The sequence below is a fragment of the Salmo trutta genome, unplaced genomic scaffold (genome assembly GCF_901001165.1).
Source record: "Salmo trutta unplaced genomic scaffold, fSalTru1.1, whole genome shotgun sequence".
Taxonomy (NCBI): domain Eukaryota; kingdom Metazoa; phylum Chordata; class Actinopteri; order Salmoniformes; family Salmonidae; genus Salmo; species Salmo trutta.
In genome coordinates, this window is record NW_021822222.1 from 134,378 (window position 1) to 156,781 (window position 22,404).

Here is a 22,404-nt window from a genome sequence, read left to right on the forward strand (position 1 = left end):
GTAGTTTCCGCGGGTCGCAAAACGATGTCGTTGTCGTCTCTAAAGTAGTTTCCGCGGGTCGCAAAACGATGTCGTTGTCGTCTCTAAAGTAGTTTCCGCGGGTCGCAAAACGATGTCGTTGTCGTCTCTAAAGTAGTTTCCGCGGGTCGCAAAACGATGTCGTTGTCGTCTCTAAAGTAGTTTCCGCAAAACGATGATATTAACATGTAAAAAGGCTTTGAAAATAAAAATAAAAGTTTGGTGTTTGCTCAGTTGCTCTGTTGACAAGTTAGAGAAGTTAAAACTTGTTGTGTTTTTTGTTGTTGTGAGAGAATTCTGAAAAATAACAAGAACTTGTCATTAATATGAAAAGTGTTAAAACTAAAATATAAAAACAAATATTACATGTAATAATCTTAAACATCGATACCCATCTTTTAACTTGATGTTGTTTTACGTTCTCCGGATTAGACAAGATGACGAATACAAAATAAAATTGTAAAAACCAGGGTCAGGTAGATAATTATCATACAGCCTCAGAGACACAATGATATTCTCTAGATTTTTAACCACTTTTGTTCCTCTGTCCTGCATTGATTTAGTCGCCCACATTTTGGCCATCCTAATATTTGGACCATCGTGTTTTCTTAGAGGATTATCTACACAATTAACATTTTTACACATTTGGTCAAAAAGATGTGTTTTTGATTGGACACCCTATATTCAATTATACGGCTGTCGCTCATCTCCCAGACTTCACCTCAACTCTCTCTCTCTCTCAGCCTCTCTCCCTCAGCCTCTCTCCCTCAGCCTCTCTCCCTCAGCCTCTCTCAGCCTCTCCCTCTCTCTCAGCCTCTCCCCCTCTCTCTCAGCCTCTCCCTCTCTCTCAGCCTCTCCCTCTCTCTCAGCCTCTCCCCCTCTCTCAGCCTCTCCATCCAGACAGAAGCTAATAACCCTTGTCAGTATTGCTGTTCTCCATATAGTATAGAGACACCATCTGTTCCAGTGATTTGCGTCAGGAAAGTAACAGATGTCATCGTCCAAATTCAAACCCTTTAAATGAAAGGGTTCTGTTACTGCAGCGACGCGCAGAACACAAAGAGAACAAGCAGAACCGCTTCCCCCCCTTTTGAGAGGGAACATGGAGAGATGACTGCCATAATAACACAGAACATAAAGAGACCCCCCCATTTTGAGAGGGAACATGGAGAGATGACTGCCATAATAACACAGAACATAAAGAGACCCCCCCATTTTGAGAGGGAACATGGAGAGATGACTGCCATAATAACAAACACAGAACATAAAGAGACCCCCCCCCCCCCATTTTGAGGGGGAACATGAGAGATGACTGCCATAATAACACAGAACATAAAGAGACCCCCCCATTTTGAGAGGGAACATGAGAGATGACTGCCATAATAACACAGAACATAAAGAGACCCCCCCCCCATTTTGAGAGGGAACATGGAGAGATGACTGCCATAATAACACAGAACATAAAAGAGACCCCCCCCCCATTTTGAGAGGGAACATGGAGAGATGACTGCCATAATAACACAGAACATAAAAGAGACCCCCCCCCCATTTTGAGAGGGAACATGGAGAGATGATTGCCATAATAACACAGAACATAAAAGAGACCCCCCCCCCATTTTGAGAGGGAACATGGAGAGATGACTGCCATAATAACACAGAACATAAAGAGACCCCCCCATTTTGAGAGGGAACATGGAGAGATGACTGCCATAATAACACAGAACATAAAAGAGACCCCCCCCCCCATTTTGAGAGGGAACATGGAGAGATGACTGCCATAATAACACAGAACATAAAAGAGACCCCCCCCCATTTTGAGAGGGAACATGGCGAGATGACTGCCATAATAACACAGAACATAAAAGAGACCCCCCCCCCATTTTGAGAGGGAACATGGCGAGATGACTGCCATAATAACACAGAACATAAAGAGACCCCCCCCCATTTTGAGAGGGAACATGGAGAGATGACTGCCATAATAACACAGAACATAAAAGAGACCCCCCCCCATTTTGAGTGGGAACATGGAGAGATGACTGCCATAATAACACAGAACATAAAGAGACCCCCCCATTTTGAGAGGGAACATGGAGAGATGACTGCCATAATAACACAGAACATAAAAGAGACCCCCCCATTTTGAGAGGGAACATGGCGAGATGACTGCCATAATAACACAGAACATAAAGAGACCCCCCCATTTTGAGAGGGAACATGGAGAGATGACTGCCATAATAACACAGAACATAAAGAGACCCCCCCCATTTTGAGAGGGAACATGGAGAGATGACTGCCATAATAACACAGAACATAAAGAGACCCCCCCCATTTTGAGAGGGAACATGGAGAGATGACTGCCATAATAACACAGAACATAAAGAGACCCCCCCCATTTTGAGAGGGAACATGGAGAGATGACTGCCATAATAACACAGAACATAAAAGAGACCCCCCCCCATTTTGAGAGGGAAACATGGAGAGATGACTGCCATAATAACACAGAACATAAAGACCCCCCCATATTGAGAGGGAACATGGAGAGATGACTGCCATAATAACACAGAACATAAAGAGACCCCCCCATTTTGAGAGGGAACATGGCGAGATGACTGCCATAATAACACAGAACATAAAGAGACCCCCCCCCATTTTGAGAGGGAACATGGAGAGATGACTGCCATAATAACACAGAACATAAAGAGACCCCCCCCCCCCATTTTGAGAGGGAACATGGAGAGATGACTGCCATAATAACACAGAACATCATCAGATCAATAACAGTTACAGGAGCCCCAGATAATAAGTTATACTGTAATCTAAACCAGGGTCCCCCCCCACCACCACCACCACCTCCAAAAACTTTTTTAGGGGGGGGGGGGTTAAAGTGATCCACCAATTGAGGAGTCTTTTGAGTCGCGACCCACCATAAGGTTTGAGCGGTGAAAAAAAACCACAAAAAAAACAGAGACTAAATATAAAAACAGAGATGAATAACACCCTCTTCTTCAAAGCATTTAACTGAATGTACTTGTGACCCAATGTCAAGAAATGTACTGTAGAATTCTGAAATTATTTGTGACAATGCAGGGTTTTTCCTGGATGAAAAAGGGGCTTAGGTGGGTGGGTGGGTGGGGTTCTGTCCAAAAGTGGGTCCCTGCCCACAGTTTGGGAGCCACTGGTCTAGACTTATTTTAATTTGACCTTTATTTAACCAGGTAGGCTAGTTGAGAACAAGTCCTTTATTTAACCAGGTAGGCAAGTTGAGAACAAGTCCTTTATTTAACCAGGTAGGCCAGTAGAGAACAAGTCCTTTATTTAACCAGGTAGGCTAGTTGAGAACAAGTCCTTTATTTAACCAGGTAGGCCAGTTGAGAACAAGTCCTTTATTTAACCAGGTAGGCTAGTTGAGAACAAGTCCTTTATTTAACCAGGTAGGCTAGTTGAGAACAAGTCCTTTATTTAACCAGGTAGGCCAGTTGAGAACAAGTCCTTTATTTAACCAGGTAGGCCAGTTGAGAACAAGTCCTTTATTTAACCAGGTAGGCTAGTTGAGAACAAGTCCTTTATTTAACCAGGTAGGCCAGTTGAGAACAAGTCCTTTATTTAACCAGGTAGGCCAGTTGAGAACAAGTTGTCATTTCCAACTACGACCAGGTCAAGATAAAGACTACAAGATCTACTCTAGAAAAGTGGTTTTGTACCACTGTACAGTTTAGGTTGAACGTTTCCTGATTTGAGTGCATGTCTTTGTGATTCAAGCTAGTGTTTGTGTGTGTGTTAGTTCTGGTGCCTCTTCATATGCAGGGCCAGGTGATCCGATCGGGAGAAGGAGCGAGAGCAGACAGAGCATTGGAAGGGTTTGGCCCCTGTGTGTTTCCTGAAGTGACGAGTCAACTCATCAGAACGGGCGAAACGCCAGTCACACCCCTCCCACGAACACCTGTACGGCTTCTCACCTAGAGACAGAGACAGACAGAGAGACAGAGACAGACAGAGAGACAGAGAGACAGAGAGAGAGAGAGAGAGAGAGAGAGAGAGAGAGAGAGAGAGAGAGAGGGAGGGAGACGAGAGAGAGAGGGAGACAGAGAGAGAGAGGGAGACAGAGAGAGAGAGGGAGACAGAGAGAGAGAGGGAGACAGAGAGAGAGAGGGAGACAGAGAGAGAGAGAGAGAGACAGAGAGAGAGAGAGAGAGACAGAGACAGACATGTTAAGATGACTTACAGCAAAAACACTTCTGAAAGAGTTTGTCCACAGTAACAGTCTCTAGCTAGTGGTTTTACATTTACATTTTAGTCATTTAACAGACGCTCTTATCCAGAGCGACTTACAGTAGTGAATGCATACATTTCATACATTTTTTCTGTGCTGGCCCCCCGTGGGAATCGAACCCACAACCCTGGCGTTGCAAACACCATGCTCTACCAACGGAGCTACAGGGAAGGCCTCTAGCTAGTCTCTAGCTAGTGGTTTTGATAACAGACGACCCACAGTAACAGTCTCTAGCTAGTGGTTTTGATAACAGACGACCCACAGTAACAGTCTCTAGCTAGTGGTTTTGATAACAGACGACCCACAGTAACAGAAACAGACACTCAAAGTGAACAACTCAAAAAGGTGCAGTTCACATCCTCTCTCCGTAATGTTCACCAAACAAGACAAACCGTCTCTACGAGGGTAACGATCTGAGCCCATTAAAACATGTTAATGCAGGTTATTAAACAGTGGATTAGTGGATTGAGCAGGTTCTCACTAATGCTTCTGTTGTCTTCATTTCCCCCAAGGCACCAAAGCCTGTTTTACCAGACGTGTGACACACACACACACACACACACACCTCACCACAGGTACAACAGCAGACAGAAATGACGGACATGATACGCTCCCTGGAAAGATAGAAACCAAACCAAACCCTTAGTGAACCATAACAAAAACATGAAGACACAACGACTCTGCCAAAACACCGTCCCACACGAAACACGTGCAAAACAAGTGTGTGTGTGTGTGTGTGTGTGTGTGTGTGTGTGTGTGTGTGTGTGTGTGTGCACGCCCAAAAGGTATACTGACGCCTACTGGTCGAACAGCAAAGGGGGGGTACCAACTCCATATTAATGCCTTCCCTGAAGAGTGGAGGCTGTTATAGCAGCAAAAGGGGGGGACCAACTCCATATTAATGACTTCCCAGAAGAGTGGAGGCTGTTATAGCAGCAAAGGGGGGGGGACCAACTCCATATTAATGCCTTCCCTGGAGAGTGGAGGCTGTTATAGCAGCAAAGGGGGGGACCAACCTCCATATTAATGACTTCCCTGAAGAGTGGAGGCTGTTATAGCAGCAAAGGGGGGGACCAACTCCATATTAATGACTTCCCTGAAGAGTGGAGGCTGTTATAGCAGCAAAGGGGGGGGACCAACTCCATATTAATGACTTCCCTGAAGAGTGGAGGCTGTTATAGCAACAAAGGGGGGGACCAACTCCATATTAATGACTTCCCTGAAGAGTGGAGGCTGTTATAGCAGCAAAGGGGGGGACCAACTCCATATTAATGACTTCCCTGAAGAGTGGAGGCTGTTATAGCAGCAAAGGGGGGGACCATCTCCATATTAATGACTTCCCAGAAGAGTGGAGGCTGTTATAGCAGCAAAGGGGGGGGGGGACCAACTCCATATTAATGCCTTCCCAGAAGAGTGGAGGCTGTTATAGCAGCAAAGGGGGGGGACCAACTCCATATTAATGCCTTCCCTGAAGAGTGGAGGCTGTTATAGCAGCAAAGGGGGGGGACCAACTTCCAGAAAATGTCATGGCTTTAGAAGCTTCTGATAGGCTAATTGACATAATTTGAGTCAATTGGAGGTGTACCTGTGGATGTTCTTCAAGGCCTACCTTCAAACTCAGTGCATCTTTGCTTGACATCATGGGAAAAACTAAAGAAATCAGCCAAGAAATCTAAAGAAATTGTAGACCTCCACAAGTCTGGTTCATCCTTGGGAGCGATTTCCAAACGCCTGAAGGTACCACGTTCATCTGTACAAACAATAGTACGCAAGTATAAACACCATGGGACCACGCAGCCGTCATACCGCTCAGGAAGGAGACGCATTCTGTCTCCTAGAGATGAACGTACTTTGGTGTGAAAAGTGAAAATCAATCCCAGAACAACAGCAAAAGACCTTGTGAAGATGCTGGAGGAAACAGGTACAAAAGTATCTATATCCACAGTAAAACGAGTCCTATATCGACATAACCTGAAAGGCCGCTCAGCAAGGAAGAAGCCACTGCTCCAAAACCACCATAAAAAAAAGCCAGACTACGGTTTGCAACTGCACATGGGGACAAATATCGTACTTTTTGGAGAAATGTCTTCTGGTCTGATGAAACAAAAATAGAACTGTTTGGCCATAATGACCATCGTTATGTTTGGAGGAAAAAGGGGGAGGCTTGGAAGCCGAAGAAAACCATCCCAACCGTGAAGCACGGGGGTGGCAGCATCATGTTGTGGGGGTGCTTTGCTGCAGGAGGGACTGGTGCACTTCACAAAATAGATGGCATCATGAGGATGGAAAATGATGTGGATATATTGAAGCAACATCAAATCAAATGTATTTATATAGCCCTTCTTACATCAGCTGATATCTCAAAGTGTTGTACAGAAACCCAGCCTAAAACCCCAAACAGCAAGCAATGCAGGTGTAGAAGCACGGTGGCTAGGAAAAACTCCATAGAAAGGCCAGAACCTAGGAAGAAACCTAGAGAGGAACCAGGCTATGAGGGGTGGGCCAGTCCTCTTCTGGCTGTGCCGGGTGGAGATTAGAAACCTAGAGAGGAACCAGGCTATGAGGGTTGGCCAGTCCTCTTCTGGCTGTGCCGGGTGGAGATTAGAAACCTAGAGAGGAACCAGGCTATGAGGGGTGGCCAGTCCTCTTCTGGCTGTGCCGGGTGGAGATTATAACAGAACATGGCCAAGATGTTCAAATGTTCATAGACGACCAGCATGGTCTAATAATAATAATCACAGTGGTTGTCGAGGGTGCAACAAGTCAGCACCTCAAGACATCAGTCAGGAAGTTAAAGCTTGGTCACAAATGGGTCTTCCAAATGGACAATGACCCCAAGCATACTTCCAAATTTGTGGCAAAATGGCTTAAGGACAACAAAGTCAAGGTATTGGAGTGGCCATCACAAAGCCCTGACCTAAATTCTATAGAACATTTGTGGGCAGAACTGAAAAGGCGTGTGTGAGCAAGGAGGCCTTCAAACCTGACTCAGTTACACCAGCTCTGTCAGGAGGAATTGGCCAAAATTAACCCAACTTATTGTGGGAAGCTTGTGGAAGGCTACCCGAAACGTTTGACTCAAGTTAAACAATTTAAAGGCAATTCTACCAAATACTAATTCAGTGTATGTAAACTTCTGACCCACTGGGAATGTGATGAAAGAAATTAAAGCTGAAATAAATCATTCTCTCTACTATTATTCTGACATTTCACATTCTGAAAATAAAGTGGTGATCCTAACTGACATAAGACAGGGAATTTTTTACTAGGATTAAAATGTCTGGAATTGAGTTTAAATGTATTTGGTTAAGGTTTATGTAAACTTCTGACTTAAACTGTGTGTGAATATATATATATATGCCAAGAGCTGAGCAAAGAAAAGAGTCCCCTAATCCAGCTGGTCCTGGGGCTGAGTTCACAAACCTGTTCTACTAACACACTGAAGCCTCAGGACCAGAACATCCAATCAATCAGAATAAACCAAATTACAACACAGTCAAAACAAAACTACATTGCTTATTGGGAAACGCAAAGCTCAGTGCTATCTGGCCCTAAAAATCGACAGTACACCGTGGCAAACTATTTGACCACGGTTACTGATCAAAACCTTAGAAAAACCTTGATAAAGTACAGGCTCAGTGAGCACAGCCTTGCCATTGAGAAGGGTAGACACAGGAAAACCTGGCTCCCTGTAGAGGAAAGGCTGTGTAACCACTGCACAACAGCAGAACTTGAGACGGAGCTGCATTTCCTGACAAAACGACCAAAATATATAACAATTAGTGTCATTTCGCCCAAATTTGAAACCCTTCAAAGTTTCTTCAAGTGCAGCCGCAAAAACCATAAATCGCTATGAAATCCGAAATTGCAGCCCAAATAAATGCTTCACAGAGTTCAAGTAACAGACAGATCTCAACATCATCTGTTCAGAGGAGGCGGGGTGCCGAGCTTGTAGCGTCAGACCCAAGAAGCTTCGAGGCTGTAATCGCTGCCAAAAAGGTGCTTCTACAAAGTACTGAGGGTCTGAAATGTGAATTATATATATTTTTTTCTCAATACATCTGCAAAAATGTCTAAAACCTGTTTTTGCTTTGTCATTATGGGGTATTGTGGGTAGTCATTACGGGGTATTGTGGGTAGTCATTACGGGGTATTGTGGGTAGTCATTACGGGGTATTGTGGGTAGTTTTGATGAGGGGTTAAAAACAATTTAATCCATTTTAGAATAAGGCTGTAACGTAACAAAATGTGGAAAAAGTCAAGGGGTCTGAAAACTTTCAGAAGTGAAAAGAGCCATCTCTATGGGAGAGACCAACCCCGGGTAGGTGGAGGGGTTGTGGGAGTGAAGACCGACCCCCCCAACGAGAGGGCAGGGAGCGAGGGAGGTACGCAGTGGCAGACATGTCTGGACTGGTAGAGTTCTGTGTGTTAGAGACAACCCCCGCTCAAGGCCCCACTCCTCCCCCTCCTCCTCAGAGACAGGTGGATTGCTCCACTCCTCCCCCTCCTCAGAGACAGATGGATTGCTCCACTCCTCCTCAGAGACAGGTGGATTGCTCCACTCCTCCTCAGAGACAGGTGGATTGCTCCACTCCTCCTCAGAGACAGGTGGATTGCTCCACTCCTCAGAGACAGGTGGATTGCTCCACTCCTCCCCCTCCTCAGAGACAGGTGGATTGCTCCACTCCTCCCCCTCCTCAGAGACAGGTGGATTGCTCCACTCCTCCCCCTTCTCAGAGACAGGTGGATTGCTCCACTCCTCCTCAGAGACAGGTGCATTGAGTTCACTCCTCCCCACTCCTCAGAGACAGGTGGATTGCTCCACTCCTCAGAGACAGGTGCATTGAGTTCACTCCTCCCCACTCCTCAGAGACAGGTGGATTGCTCCACTCCTCCTCAGAGACAGGTGCATTGAGTTCACCTCAAATGATTAACCTGCCCATAGTCAAGGCCCTTCAGTCACACACACACACACACACACACACACACACACACACACACACAACACACCACACACACACACACACACACACACACACACACACACACACACTTCCTAATGCCTCTCATTCACGTGTTGGAAGCCCTCGTTTCATCTCTCCAACAGCATCCGTTATCCAGATTGTTGGAGCGCTCTCTCTCTCTCTGTGTGTGTGTGTGTGTGTGTGTGTGTGTGCGTGCGTGCGTGCGAGCACCCTTGTCAAACAGTCCGTGTCATAAAAGCTCTAGCCGTTCCCAACAGGAAGCACACAGATACGTCGTCTCCTACAGAGAGATGTTTAATAACCACTACAATCTACTGGATGATAGGAGGATGTGTTTCCCTGATCAGAGAACTACACCAGGAATATAGAGATATTACCAGGGGAATATGGTTCAGACTTCCTGGGAGGACCACACCTAAACCACAGCTACTTGTTTACATGGCTTAGCTCATATTACACTCTCTGTGTGAGAGAGAGAGACAGAGAGAGAGAGAGAGAGAGAGACACAGAGAGAGAGAGAGAGAGAGAGACAGAGGCAGAGAGGCAGAGAGGCAGAGAGAGAGAGACAGAGAGAGAGAGGCAGAGAGAGAGAGGCAGAGAGAGAGAGACAGAGGCAGAGAGAGAGAGAGAGCAGAGAGAGAGAGAGGCAGAGAGGAGAGAGAGAGAGAGAGAGACCATGCCTCCGGATTATCTGGCATGATGACTCCTCGCTGTCCCCCAGTCCACCTGGTCATGCTGCGGCTCCAATTTCAACTGTTCTGCCTGCGGCTATGGAACCCTGACCTGTTCACCGGACGTGCTACCTGTCCCAGACCTGCTGTTTTCGACTCTCCCGCTCTCTCTCTCTCTCTACCACACCTGCTGTCTCGAACTCTGAATGCTCAGCTATGAAAAGCCACTGACATTTACCTCCTGAGGTGCTGACCTGTTGCACCCTCGACAACCACTATGATTATTATTATCTGACCCTGCTGGTCATCTATGAACATTTGAACATCTTGGCCATGTTCTGTTATAATCTCCACCCGGCACAGCCAGAAGAGGACTGGGCCACACCTCATAGCCTGGTTCCTCTCTAGGTTTCTGAATCTCCCACCCAGCACAGCCAGAAGAGGACTGGCCACCCCTCATAGCCTGGTTCCTCTCTAGGTTCTAATCTCCACCCAGAAGAGGACTGGCCACCCCTCATAGCCTGGTTCCTCTCCACCCCGGCACAGCCAGAAGAGGACTGGCCACCCCCTCATAGCCTGGTTCCTCTCTAGGTTTCTAATCTCCACCCAGCACAGCCAGAAGAGGACTGGCCACCCCTCATAGCCTGGTTCCTCTCTGGTTTCTAATCTCCACCCAGAGAGGACTGGCCACCCTCATAGCCTGGTTCCTCTCCACCCGGCACAGCCAGAAGAGGACTGGCCACCCCTCATAGCCTGGTTCCTCTCTAGGTTTCTAATCTCCACCCAGCACAGCCAGAAAGAGGACTGGCCACCCCTCATAGCCTGGTTCCTCCTCTAGGTTTCTAATCTCCACCCAGAAGAGGACTGGCCACCCCTCATAGCCTGGTTCTCTCCACCCGGCACAGCCAGAAGAGACTGGCCACCCCTCATAGCCTGGTTCCTCTCTAGTTTCTAATCTCCACCCAGCACAGCCAGAAGAGGACTGGCCACCCCTCAATAGCCTGGTTCCTCTCTAGGTTTCTTCCTAGGTTTTGGCCTTTCTAGGGGAGTTTTTCCTAGCCACCGTGCTTCTACACCTGCATCGCTTTCCGTTTGGAGATTAAAACTGGGTTTCTGTAGAAGCACTTTGTGACAATCTGCTTTCTAAAGACACGTGATTGGTTGAGGGAGAGGCGGTATGGAAGATAGAGAGAAGAGAACATGTCAAATGTTGCCCGACCGCCCCCCCGCAGTCCATTCCACAGAGCTCGTCACACACCACACAGTCAGAGGACAACAGAAAAAACATGTTGACAGGGGACTTCATACACACTGCATTTAAAAAACCACGGCCAAACGTTATACTGTATGTACGAAACCCCCCACCTCTCCCCTCACCAGAAAGACGCCCCTACCCTCACAGAAAAGACCCCTCTACCCTCACAGAAGCCCCCCCCTCCAACCCTCACAGAAAGCCCCCCCTCAACCTCACAGAAAGAGCGCCCCCCCTCAACTCTCACAGAAAGCCCCCACCTCAACCCTCACAGACAATCCCTCCGCCCTCAACCCGTCACAGAAAGCAGCCCCCCTCAAACCCTCAACGAGAAAGCCCCCCCTCAACCCTCACAGAAAGCCCCCCCCTCAACTCTCACAGAAAGCCCCCTCAACCCTCACAGAAAGCCCCCCCTCAACCCTCACAGAAAGCCCCCCCTCAACCCTCACAGAAAGCCCCCCCTCAACCCTCACAGAAAGCCCCCCCCTCAACCCTCACAGAAAGCCCCCCCTCAACCCTCACAGAAAGCCCCCCCTCAACCCTCACAGAAAGCCCCCCCTCAACCCTCACAGAAAGCCCCCCTCAACCCTCACAGAAAGCCCCCCCTCAACCCTCACAGAAAGCCCCCCCCTCAACCCTCACAGAAAGCCCCCCCTCAACCCTCACAGAAAGCTCCCCCTCAACCCTCACAGAAAGCTCCCCCTCAACCATCACAGAAAGCCCCCCCCCCTCAACCCTCACAGATGAAAACGTTCTAGAATTCCTCCTGAAAACCTTCAGAGCTGCTGAATATTCTCCATCTCCTGCTGACAGAGAGCGGGGCTTTTTTTTGAATGTTGTCTTCATCCTATCCCGTCGTTTAACTGGAACAGCATATGGGGCGGGCGGACGCGGGATAACTTCCCCAAGCAGCATGCAAGGGCAATTGAACGCATAACGCATGCCAAGACTACGCTCCTGCCCTAGCACACACACGAGGAACGACCAAAAATAAAATAAAAAAAAGAGGCCACGCCACCAGCCTTTTAAACGAGATCGGGTTTTTTTTTAAAACAACGGTTAATTAAAAGAGAGAGAAGATCTCACCAGTGTGGTGTCCTCAGGTGGGCTTTCAGATGGGAAGACTTGGTGTATACTTTCTTACATCCTGGGAACGATACACAGGAGCAGAAGAAAACGATCATTCAGGATTATAAAATAGGCACAAGTTCAGGAATATGTACAAGACACATCAAATGGTCTGTTCCACCACTGCGATGCCCTCTGATCCACAATACTATCTGTCTATGGATTCCTCCGTTCTACAATTACTCTCTGCAGATGGTTCTACAATACTCTCTACAGTATGTGTTCTACAATACTCTCTACAGTATGTGTTCTACAATACTCCTACTACAGTATGTGTTTACAATACTCTTCTCTCTCTCTGTTCTACAATACTCTCTACAGTATGTGCTTATACAATACCTCTCTTCTGTTCCACAATACTATCTACAGTATGTGTTCTACAATACTCTCTACAGTATGTGTTCTACAATACTCTCTACAGTATGTGTTCAACAATACTCTACGCTATGTGTTCCACAATACTCTCTACAGTATGTGTTCTACCAATACTCTCTACAGTATGTGTCTACAATAATCTCTCTATGTTCTACCAATACTCTCTACAGTATGTGTTCTACAATACTCTCTACAGTATGTGTTCTACAATACTCTCTACAGTATGTGTTCTACAATACTCTCTACAGTATGTGTTCCACATACTCTCTACTCTCTACAGTATGTGTTCTACAATACTCTCTACAGTATGTGTTCTAATACTCTCTCTCTGTTCTACAATACTCTCTACAGTATATGTTATACAATACTCTACAGTATGTGTTCTACAATACTATCTCTCAATGGAATGATGTTATACAATACTATATCTGTGGATTCTGCTGTTCTACTATACTATATATCTGTGGATTCTGCTGTTCTACTATATATGTGTGGTATCTGCTGTTCTACTAATATATATCTATGGATTCTGCTGTTCTACTATACTATATATCTGTGGATTCTGCTGTTCTACTATACTATATATCTATGGATTCTGCTGTTCTACTATACTATATATCTGTGGATTATGCTGTTCTATAATACTATATATCTATGGATTCTGCTGTTCTACTATACTATATATCTGTGGTATCTGCTGTTCTACAATACTGTGCATTCTGAAAGTATTCAGACACCTTGAATTTTTCACATTGTTACGTTACAGCCTCTTCCTAAAGTATATATTTTTTAGATCCTCAATGTACACCCCACACTACTGCATATGACAAAGCAAAAACAGGTTTAGAAATTTTTGCTAATTTATAAAATAAAAAATAGCACATTTATCATAAGTATTCAGACCCTTTACTCAGTACTTTGATGAAGCACCTTGGCAGTGGATTACAGCCTCGAGTCTTCTTGGGTAGACGCCTACAAGCTTGGCACACCTGTATTGGTGAGTTTCTCTCATTCCTTCTCTGCAGATCCTCTCAAGCCTCTGTCAGGTTGGATGGGGAGCGTTGCTGCACAGCTATTTTTCAGGTCTCTCAAGAGATATTCGATCGGGTTCAAGTCTGGTCTCTGGCTGGGCCACTCAAGGACATTCAGAGACTTGGTCAGAAGCCTCTCCTGCGTTCTCTTGGCTGTCTGCTTAGGGTCGTTGTCCTTTTGGAAAGTGAGCCCCAGTCTGAGGGCTCCCAGTCCCTGCCGCTGAAAAACATCCCCACAACATGACGCTGCCACCACCATGCTTCACCGTAGGGATGGTGCCAGGTTTCCTCCAGACGTGACGCTTGACATTTAGGCCAAAGAGTTCAATCTTGGTTTCATCAGATCAGAGAATCTTGTTTCTCATGGTCTGAGAGTCTTTATGTGCCTTTTGACAAACTCCAAGCGGGCTGTCATGTCTTTTACTGAGGAGGGGCTTCCGTCTGGCCACTCTAGCATAAAAGGCTAGATTGGCAGAGTGCTGCAGAGATGGTTGTCCTTCTGGAAGGTTTCCATCTCCACAGAGGAACTCTGGAGCTCTGTCAGAGTGACCATCGGGTTCTTGGTCACCTCCCTGACCAAGGCCCTTCTCCCCTGATTGCTCAGTTTGGCCGGGCGGCCAGCTCTAGGAAGAGTCTTGGTGGTTCCAAACTTCTTCATTTCAGAATGATGGAGGCCACTGTGTTCTTGGGGAGCTTCAATGCGGCAGACATTTTTTGTTACCCTTCCCCAGATCTCTGCCTCGACACAGCCCTGTCCTGAGCTCTATGGACAATTCCTTCAACTTCATGGCTTGGTTTTTGCTCTGACATGCACTGTCAACTGTGGGACCTTATATAGACAGGTGTGTGCCTTTCCAAATCATGTCCAATCAATTGAATTGACCACAGGTGGACTTCAATCAAGTTGTAGAAACATCTCAAGGATGATCAATGGAAACATGATGCACCTGAGCTCAATTTAGAGTCTCATAGCAAAGGGTCTGAATACTTATGTAAATAAGGTAACTGTTTTTAAATGAGCAGATATTTCTAAGAACCTGTGTTCTCTTTGTCATTATAGGGTAAAGAGAAGTTTGATGAGGAAATGTTTTCTATTTGTAATAAATTAGCAAAAATGTCTAAACCTGTTTTGGCTTTGTCATTATGGGGTATTGTGATGTCATTATGGGGTATTGTGATGTCATATGGGGTATTGTGATGTCATCATGGGGTATTGTGATGTCATCATGGGGTATGGTGATGTCATCAGGGGTATGGTGATGTCATCATGGGGTATGGTGATGTCATCATGGGGTATGGTGATGTCAGTATGGGGTATTGTGATGTCATTATGGGGTATTGTGATGTCATTATGGGGTATTGTGATGTCATTATGGGGTATTGTGATGCCATTATGGGGTATTGTGATGTCATCATGGGGTATTGTGATGTCATCATGGGGTATGGTGATGTCATTATGGGGTATGGTGATGTCATCATGGGGTATTGTGATGTCATCATGGGGTATTGTGATGTCATTATGGGGTATTGTGATGTCATTATGGGGTATTGTGATGTCATTATGGGGTATTGTGATGTCATTATGGGGTATTGTGATGTCATCATGGGGTATTGTGATGTCATTATGGGGTATTGTGATGTCATTATGGGGTATTGTGATGTCATTATGGGGTATTGTGATGTCATTATGGGGTATTGTGATGTCATTATGGGGTATTGTGTGTAGATTGATGAGGGGGATATTTAATACATTTAGAATAAGGCTGTAATGTAACAAAACGTTGAAAAAGTAAAGGGGTCTGAATACTTTCCGAAGGCGCGTAACTGTTCTGCTACACCGTCTCCCTGTTCTGCTACCGTCTCCCTGTCCTGCTACACCGTCTCCCTGTCCTGCTACACCGTCTCCCTGTCCTGCTACACCGTCTCCCTGTCCTGCTACACCGTCTCCCTGTCCTGCTACACCGTCTCCCTGTCCTGCTACACCGTCTCCCTGTCCTGCTACACCGTCTCCCTGTCCTGCTACACCGTCTCCCTGTTCTGCTACACCGTCTCCCTGTCCTGCTACACCGTCTCCCTGTTCTGCTACACCGTCTCCCTGTTCTGCTACACCGTCTCCCTGAGTCCTGATACCATTTACCAAAACGCCAGTCGAGACATGCCGAGGAGTTTAGTAAGCGTCCAATCCCAGAGCCAGAGGCTATCTGACATCATCTAACATTAGTGAGAGGCACGCTGACAAGTAGTACATTAGTATTATATTAACCGTAGAGGAGTCCGTCTGTCTGTCTGTCTGTCTGTCTGTCTGTCGTCTGTCTGTCTGTCTGTCTGTCTGTGTCTGTCTGTCTGTCTGTCTGTCTGTGTGTGTGTGTGGTCTGTGTGTGTGTGTGTGTCTGTCTGTGTCTGTGTCTGTGTGTGTGTGTGTCGGTGTTTCAGCGACTGACTGGTGTGTTTTCCTAGCTGTGATACACTGTCAGTTTGATTTAACCAATAACAATCTGTCTTGCTAGTCCATTTTCTGTGTTCCTCTTGACAGATCTCTAGAGGCTTGTTCGCATCCAAAACGACACCCTATTCCCTATATAGTGCACTACTTTTGACCAGGGTTGTGGTGCCAACGAGGGCACGATGTAGGGAATTGTGTGCCATTTGGGACACGTTTAGAGCTGGCTAAAAGCCTGCTGTCGATTACTGAATTATTCAAACGCCACGTCATTCAGAGGCAACACAGACAGAATATGAATGTTTACTAATATCCACTGAGTCAGATCCACCATCCATAACACAGGACACTGAGCTAATCAGACCACCACCCATAACACAGGACACTTAGCTAATCAGACCACCAACCATAACACAGGACACTGAGCTAGTCAGACCACCACCCATAACACAGGACACTGAGCTAGTCAGACCACCACCCATAACACAGGACACTGAGCTAATCAGACCACCACCCATAACACAGGACACTGAGCTAATCAGACCACCACCCATAACACAGGACACTGAGCTAATCAGACCCCACCCATAACACAGGACACTGAGCTAATCAGACCACCACCCATAACACAGGACACTGAGCTAATCAGACCACCACCCATAACACAGGACACTGAGCTAATCAGACCACCACCCATAACACAGGACACTGAGCTAGTCAGACCACCACCCTAACACAGGACACTGAGCTAATCAGACCACCACCCATAACACAGGACACTGAGCTAATCAGACCACCACCCATAACACTACAGACCTACAGACACTGAGCTAATTGATGGTAAACAACGTATTGCATGTGAGCTAGGAACAAGTCTTCATGACTACACTGAAATAGACTACCAACACACATTAGAAAGTAAACCTGAAGTAAAGCTCTGCAGCTGAGGGAGGGAGGGAGGGAGGGAGGGAGGGAGGGAGGGAGAGAGGGAGGGGGAGGGAGAGAGAGAGGGAGAGGAGAGTCCTGACAGTAGAGAAACAGTATAACCCGTGGGAGGAGGGAGAGAGAGAGGAGAGGAGAGACAGAGAGAGAGAGAGACAGATAGAGAGACAGAGAGACAGAGAGAGTCCTGACCTGGGAAGTCACAGTGATGTATCCTCCTCTTCTCCAGGTCTGGGTTGGTCCTGCGGTTGTAACGGACTTGGACGGACTGGTTCAGGCTTGGAGCTGGGCCGGAGCCTGGGGCTTGAGTTAGACTCGAGGCTGGGGGCCGAGCCACACCGCTGGGGGAAAGACAAGGGGAGACGCTGACTCCCAGCTTGGAGGCAATAGTGGCGGCATAGGAAGGGGGAGGGGAGAGGTTCTGAAGGAGGTCCTTCTGACGATCTGGGGAGCTGGGCTCTGAGCTGGGAGGAGAGGGGGGCAGGTAGGGGGCCTTGGCCTGATGGTGCTGGGGCTGCTGGAGGAAGTGAGGGTGAGGGTAGGCCCCCACCACGCCGTGCAGCCCACCACAGTAGCTTGACTTGGCAGTCTGTAGTTGTTGGTGTTGCTGCTGCTGGGCCTGGGCGGCTAAGTGCAGGTCGTGGAAGGTGTGCATCACGGGCGAGTGACCGGAAACCCCGTGATGCTGCACCGCCCGGTGATGAGCATGGTTGCCGTGGTGATGCACGGGCGCGAGAGGGGCGGGGTCCAGCTCTGCAGAGAGCAGCTGGAACAGAGAGTCGTCGTGTGGCAGATCGAACGACCCCAGCTCCTCCTTCACGTAAACAGAACCGCCCGTTGCCACGGCGTCAGAGGTCGGGTCGCCCGACGGGCTGAACACGCTAGTGAACTCTGGTAATGAAGAAGAAGACACTGACGTTACCGTGGAAAGGCTGGTGCTGTTACCGTGGACGCCGCTGCTGGGGCAGTGAGGGTGAGGATGGGCGAAGGGAGAGGAGGAAGAAGGTGGTTCTGTTTTGACCTGCTGGCCCATGCCTCCACCGTTACCCCCAGGTCCCGGGCGTGCCGGCCGACACAAGCCCATCCTCAGGTAGGCCAGGTCGGGTAGGAAGACGTTCATGTTGATGCTGTAAGGAGATCCACCCTGGTCGTCCCCAAAGAAATGATCCATCACAGAGGCACTGTCCCGCCGAGACTTGTTCTGCTCTGGAGGGTCGAGATGGGACGTCAGGAGGTGCGTCTGGGGGGAGAGGTACTTATCGAGCTCACTCTTCCCTGTCTGAGGAGAAAGAGAGACAAAACAGACAGACTTATTTAAAAAGGTTGGCTCTTATTCATTCTGAAACAAATCTCTATTTCGAATGTAAATGGAAAAATAATCAAGATGTTTTGCAATTTCACTTTGGTTTAATTAACTTAATAGTGAAACAATCCTTTAATTGATTTTTTGCTTACATCTTTGATGATCAAGTGATACAAATCAATATGATCAACATGCTGCATTATGGAGGAAGAATATGTTCAGGTATCTACATTAACTTCAGTCATTTTACAGACGTGTTTAAATGTGTAGGTACCTTACAGCTCATTGAAATAACGCTTCATTCCTCCTGAAAAAAGTGGTGAAATTAAAAGCAATATTTTAAATCATGTATACCTGCATGTCTTTGGTGTGTCAGAATAAAGCAAAGAAGCTGTGAAAAGAGATGAATTATTGCTTCTTCTATAAAAGATATTCTAGAATGGCTTGGACACATGTTGTTGGTTCCCCTTAGAAAATATTATAAATAATTGGATTATAGTGATATTTCAAACGAATTAGTTTATTTAATTAGTATCACACACACACACACACACACACATCTCCACTCTTGTAATCAGTCATTTAGCCTATTTAAAATGGGGGGAAAAGTAGTCACTATGCTACTTTTCCCATTGTGTGGACCACACTGAACACGGACCAGAGAAAGAAAAAAAGGAGACATTTGTCTGAGGAGTTAGAAAATAATAGACGAGAACGATAAAGGTAAAGGCTACAAGACCATCTCTAAGCAGCTTGATGTTCCTGTGACAACAGATGCAAATATTATTGAAGAAGAAGAAGTTTAGGATCCATGGAACTGTAGCCAACTTCCCTGGGCGCGGCCGCAAGAGGGGGGGGGGGGAATTACAAAAAAACATCGACCTCAGATTGAACAGAAAGATAGTGCGAATTGTAGAAGAAGAACAAAAGGAAAACTGAAAAAGAGATACAAGCTGAACTCCAAGGTGTTTCGCGCTTTTTTTGAGCGAAAATCAGTTCCATAGAAGAAGACGCAGGAGGACTCCACTTTTGAAAGAAAAACTTGTTTTTTAAAAAAAATGGCAGACAGGAATTTGCTAAAGTGCATATCGACAAGCCACAATCCTTCTGGGAGAATGTCCTTTGTACCGATGAATCAAAACTGGAGCCTTTTTTTTGGGGGCAAGTCACATCAGCTCTATGTTCACAGATGAAGAAATAAAAAGTTTTCAAAGTAAAGAACATCACTCCCACAGTGAAACATGGAGGAGGCTCGGGTTATGTTCTGAGGCTGCTGTGCTGCGTCTGGCACAGGGTGCCTTGAATCTGTGCAGGGGCACAATGAAATCTCAAGACTATCAAAGGCATTCTGGATTCGAAACATACTGCTCAGTGTCAGAAATCTCTGTCTCAGTCGCAGGTTTCCTCCAATAGGATAATAACCCAAAAACACACAGCTAAACAAACCCATAGAATGAATAATAAGAACAAACCCATTGGATTATTCTGAAGGGGCCTTCTAATGAGTCCTGATCTGAATCCTATCGAACATCTATGGAAAGAGTCGAATCTTACAGTCTGGAGAAGGTACCCATCAAACCTGAGACAGCTGGAGCAGTTTGCTCAGGAAGAGTGGGCCAAACTACCTGTTAACAGGTGCAGAAGGTACCCTGAGACAGCTGGAGCAGTTTGCTCAGGAAGAGTGGGCCAAACTACCTGTTAACAGGTGCAGATGGTACCCTGAGACAGCTGGAGCAGTTTGCTCAGGAAGAGTGGGCCAAACTACCTGTTGACAGGTGCAGATGGTACCCTGAGACAGCTGGAGCAGTTTGCTCAGGAAGAGTGGGCTAAAACTACCTGTTGACAGGTGCAGAAGGTACCCTGAGACAGCTGGAGCAGTTTGCTCAGGAAGAGTGGGCCAAACTACCTGTTGACAGGTGCAGAAGGTACCCTGAGACAGCTGGAGCAGTTTGCTCAGGAAGAGTGGGCCAAAACTACCTGTTGACAGGTGCAGAAGGTACCCTGAGACAGCTGGAGCAGTTTGCTCAGGAAGAGTGGGCCAAACTACCTGTTAACAGGTGCAGACTGCTCATTGAGACAGCTGGAGCAGTTTGCTCAGGAAGAGTGGGCCAAAACTACCTGTTGACAGGTGCAGAAGGTACCCTGAGACAGCTGGAGCAGTTTGCTCAGGAAGAGTGGGCTAAAACTACCTGTTGACAGGTGCAGACGTCTCATTGAGAGCTACAGAAAACATTTGATTGCAGTGATTGCATCTGAAGGTTGTGCAACACATATTAGGTTAAGGGTCCCATCATTTTTGTCCATGTCATTTTCATTTTGTTTTAGTATTTATAATATTATGTTGAATAAAAAAAAAATCAAAAGCTGATTTCTAAAATGTGGAACAAACAAATGATGGATGGCAATTACCTTGAAACTGACAAAAGTATTTCAGAGAAAATGTGTAGTTTTAGTGGAGCGGTACCAACAAATTTGGTCACGTCTAATTCAAATTCATCAATCATTTCAAACCTCATACAGATGTAGAATCTTAATTTGACCTATACTGTCACAGCGAAATAATCCTGCAGCAATAGGATCTGAACATCAAGTAATGTTACTTGATCGGTCGATAGGCTATTAGCTGGCCCGAAAGTAGACGACATGAAAACCGCAATACTGTTAATATAATCGTTTGTTAGTAAATTGTAATTACTTCGCCACCATGGCCTATTTATTACCTTAACTCCCTTATCGCACCTCATTTGCACTCGCTGTATATAGATTTGTCTTTTTTCTACTGTTTTATTGACTGCATGTTTGTTTATTCCACGTGTAACTCTGTGTTGTTGTATGTGTCGAACTGCTTTGCTTTATCTTGGCCAGGTCGCAATTGTAAATGAGAACTTGTTCTCAACTAGCCTACCTGGTTAAATAAAGGACTTGTTCTCAACTAGCCTACCTGGTTAAATAAAGGACTTGTTCTCAACTAGCCTACCTGGTTAAATAAAGGTTAAATAAAAAAAACTAAAAAAAGTGTTTTCGATGCAGGGAAATTCTCCGCGAGAAAAGAATGATCAAATTAAGATACTACATCTGTATAGTCCATTTAAGAGTTCAGAACCAGTGTTTGAATGTGTCACGCTGAAACTATGTGGTGGCCAGTGGGATGAGGAGTCCGGTAGTAATGTTTGATAGGACAGACAGAGACAGAGTCACCAGTCAAACATTTATCAAGTAGCCTTCAGTGAGCCGCTGCCACATTCCCCCCTCAGCTGTAAACTGTACTCACACCAAGCAGACCAGAGGGCTTTAAACAGGCACTATCTGCTTCCTAAAAACGGCACTCATAGATAGGTTGGCTGTGATTAAAAGTAGTGCACTACATAGGGATAGGGTGCCATTTGGAACAGCAGCCTACTGACAGGTGGTCATGATGAAGGAATGACTCTCTCTCCATTCCCTCAGCTCAGTGGGGGGGGGGGGGGGACAGACACACACCATAATAAACTCTTATTAAGGCTCCACATAAATAACTCATTAAAAGAACATCTAACTAATGAAGGAAATGGAAGTTAAACACCCCCTTGTCCCTACAAAGTATCTGCTCTGTCCTGTTCTTTACGCAATAACTTGCTGGCTGAAGGAAAGCTTTTCTATTTCTGTCGTTTAGATCGTCCAGCTGTTAACTGGTCATGTATATATCTGTCACAAGTGTTTTCCGATTAAGGCGGTCGGGCTGTCTGTCGACATTGCTGGGAAGTTTCTACCTACTATATCGGGTTGGGTCCGGATCCCGCACCGCGCGTTAGAGGGTAGATGGAATCGGACGGAGTCAGTTGTTGATGGGAATGGGAGCCAAGAAAACCAATTGTGAGCAACTGGCAGAGCTGCCTGTCCTACCAGCTCCAATGAACTATGCGCTAAATGCGTCTTGGTATTTAAAAAAAAAATGTATTTAACTAGTCAGTTTATTAAGAACAAATTCTTATTACAATGACGGACTAGGA

General features: G+C 46.3%; 1 protein-coding gene across 1 annotated transcript; it reads right to left on the reverse strand.

The window, feature by feature from the left end:
• Positions 1-3,602: 3,602 nt before the first annotated feature.
• LOC115181174 (Krueppel-like factor 5) lies at positions 3,603-18,775 on the reverse strand. The gene is made up of 3 exons (XM_029743206.1): positions 18,770-18,775; positions 17,305-18,391; positions 3,603-3,974 (listed from the first exon to the last, which is right to left on the reverse strand). Exons 1-3 carry the CDS (start codon positions 18,773-18,775, stop codon positions 3,796-3,798), a joined length of 1,272 nt encoding a protein of 423 aa, XP_029599066.1. The 3' UTR covers positions 3,603-3,795.
• Between the last annotated feature and the right edge of the window lie 3,629 nt (positions 18,776-22,404).

Excerpts from the sequence above, each read along its gene's own strand:
- LOC115181174 (XM_029743206.1), bottom strand. Across the intron at positions 3,975-17,304 it reads ACATCACTGTGACTTCCCAG|GTGAGAAGCCGTACAGGTGT; the intron begins GTCAGGACTCTC and ends CTCTGTCTCTAG.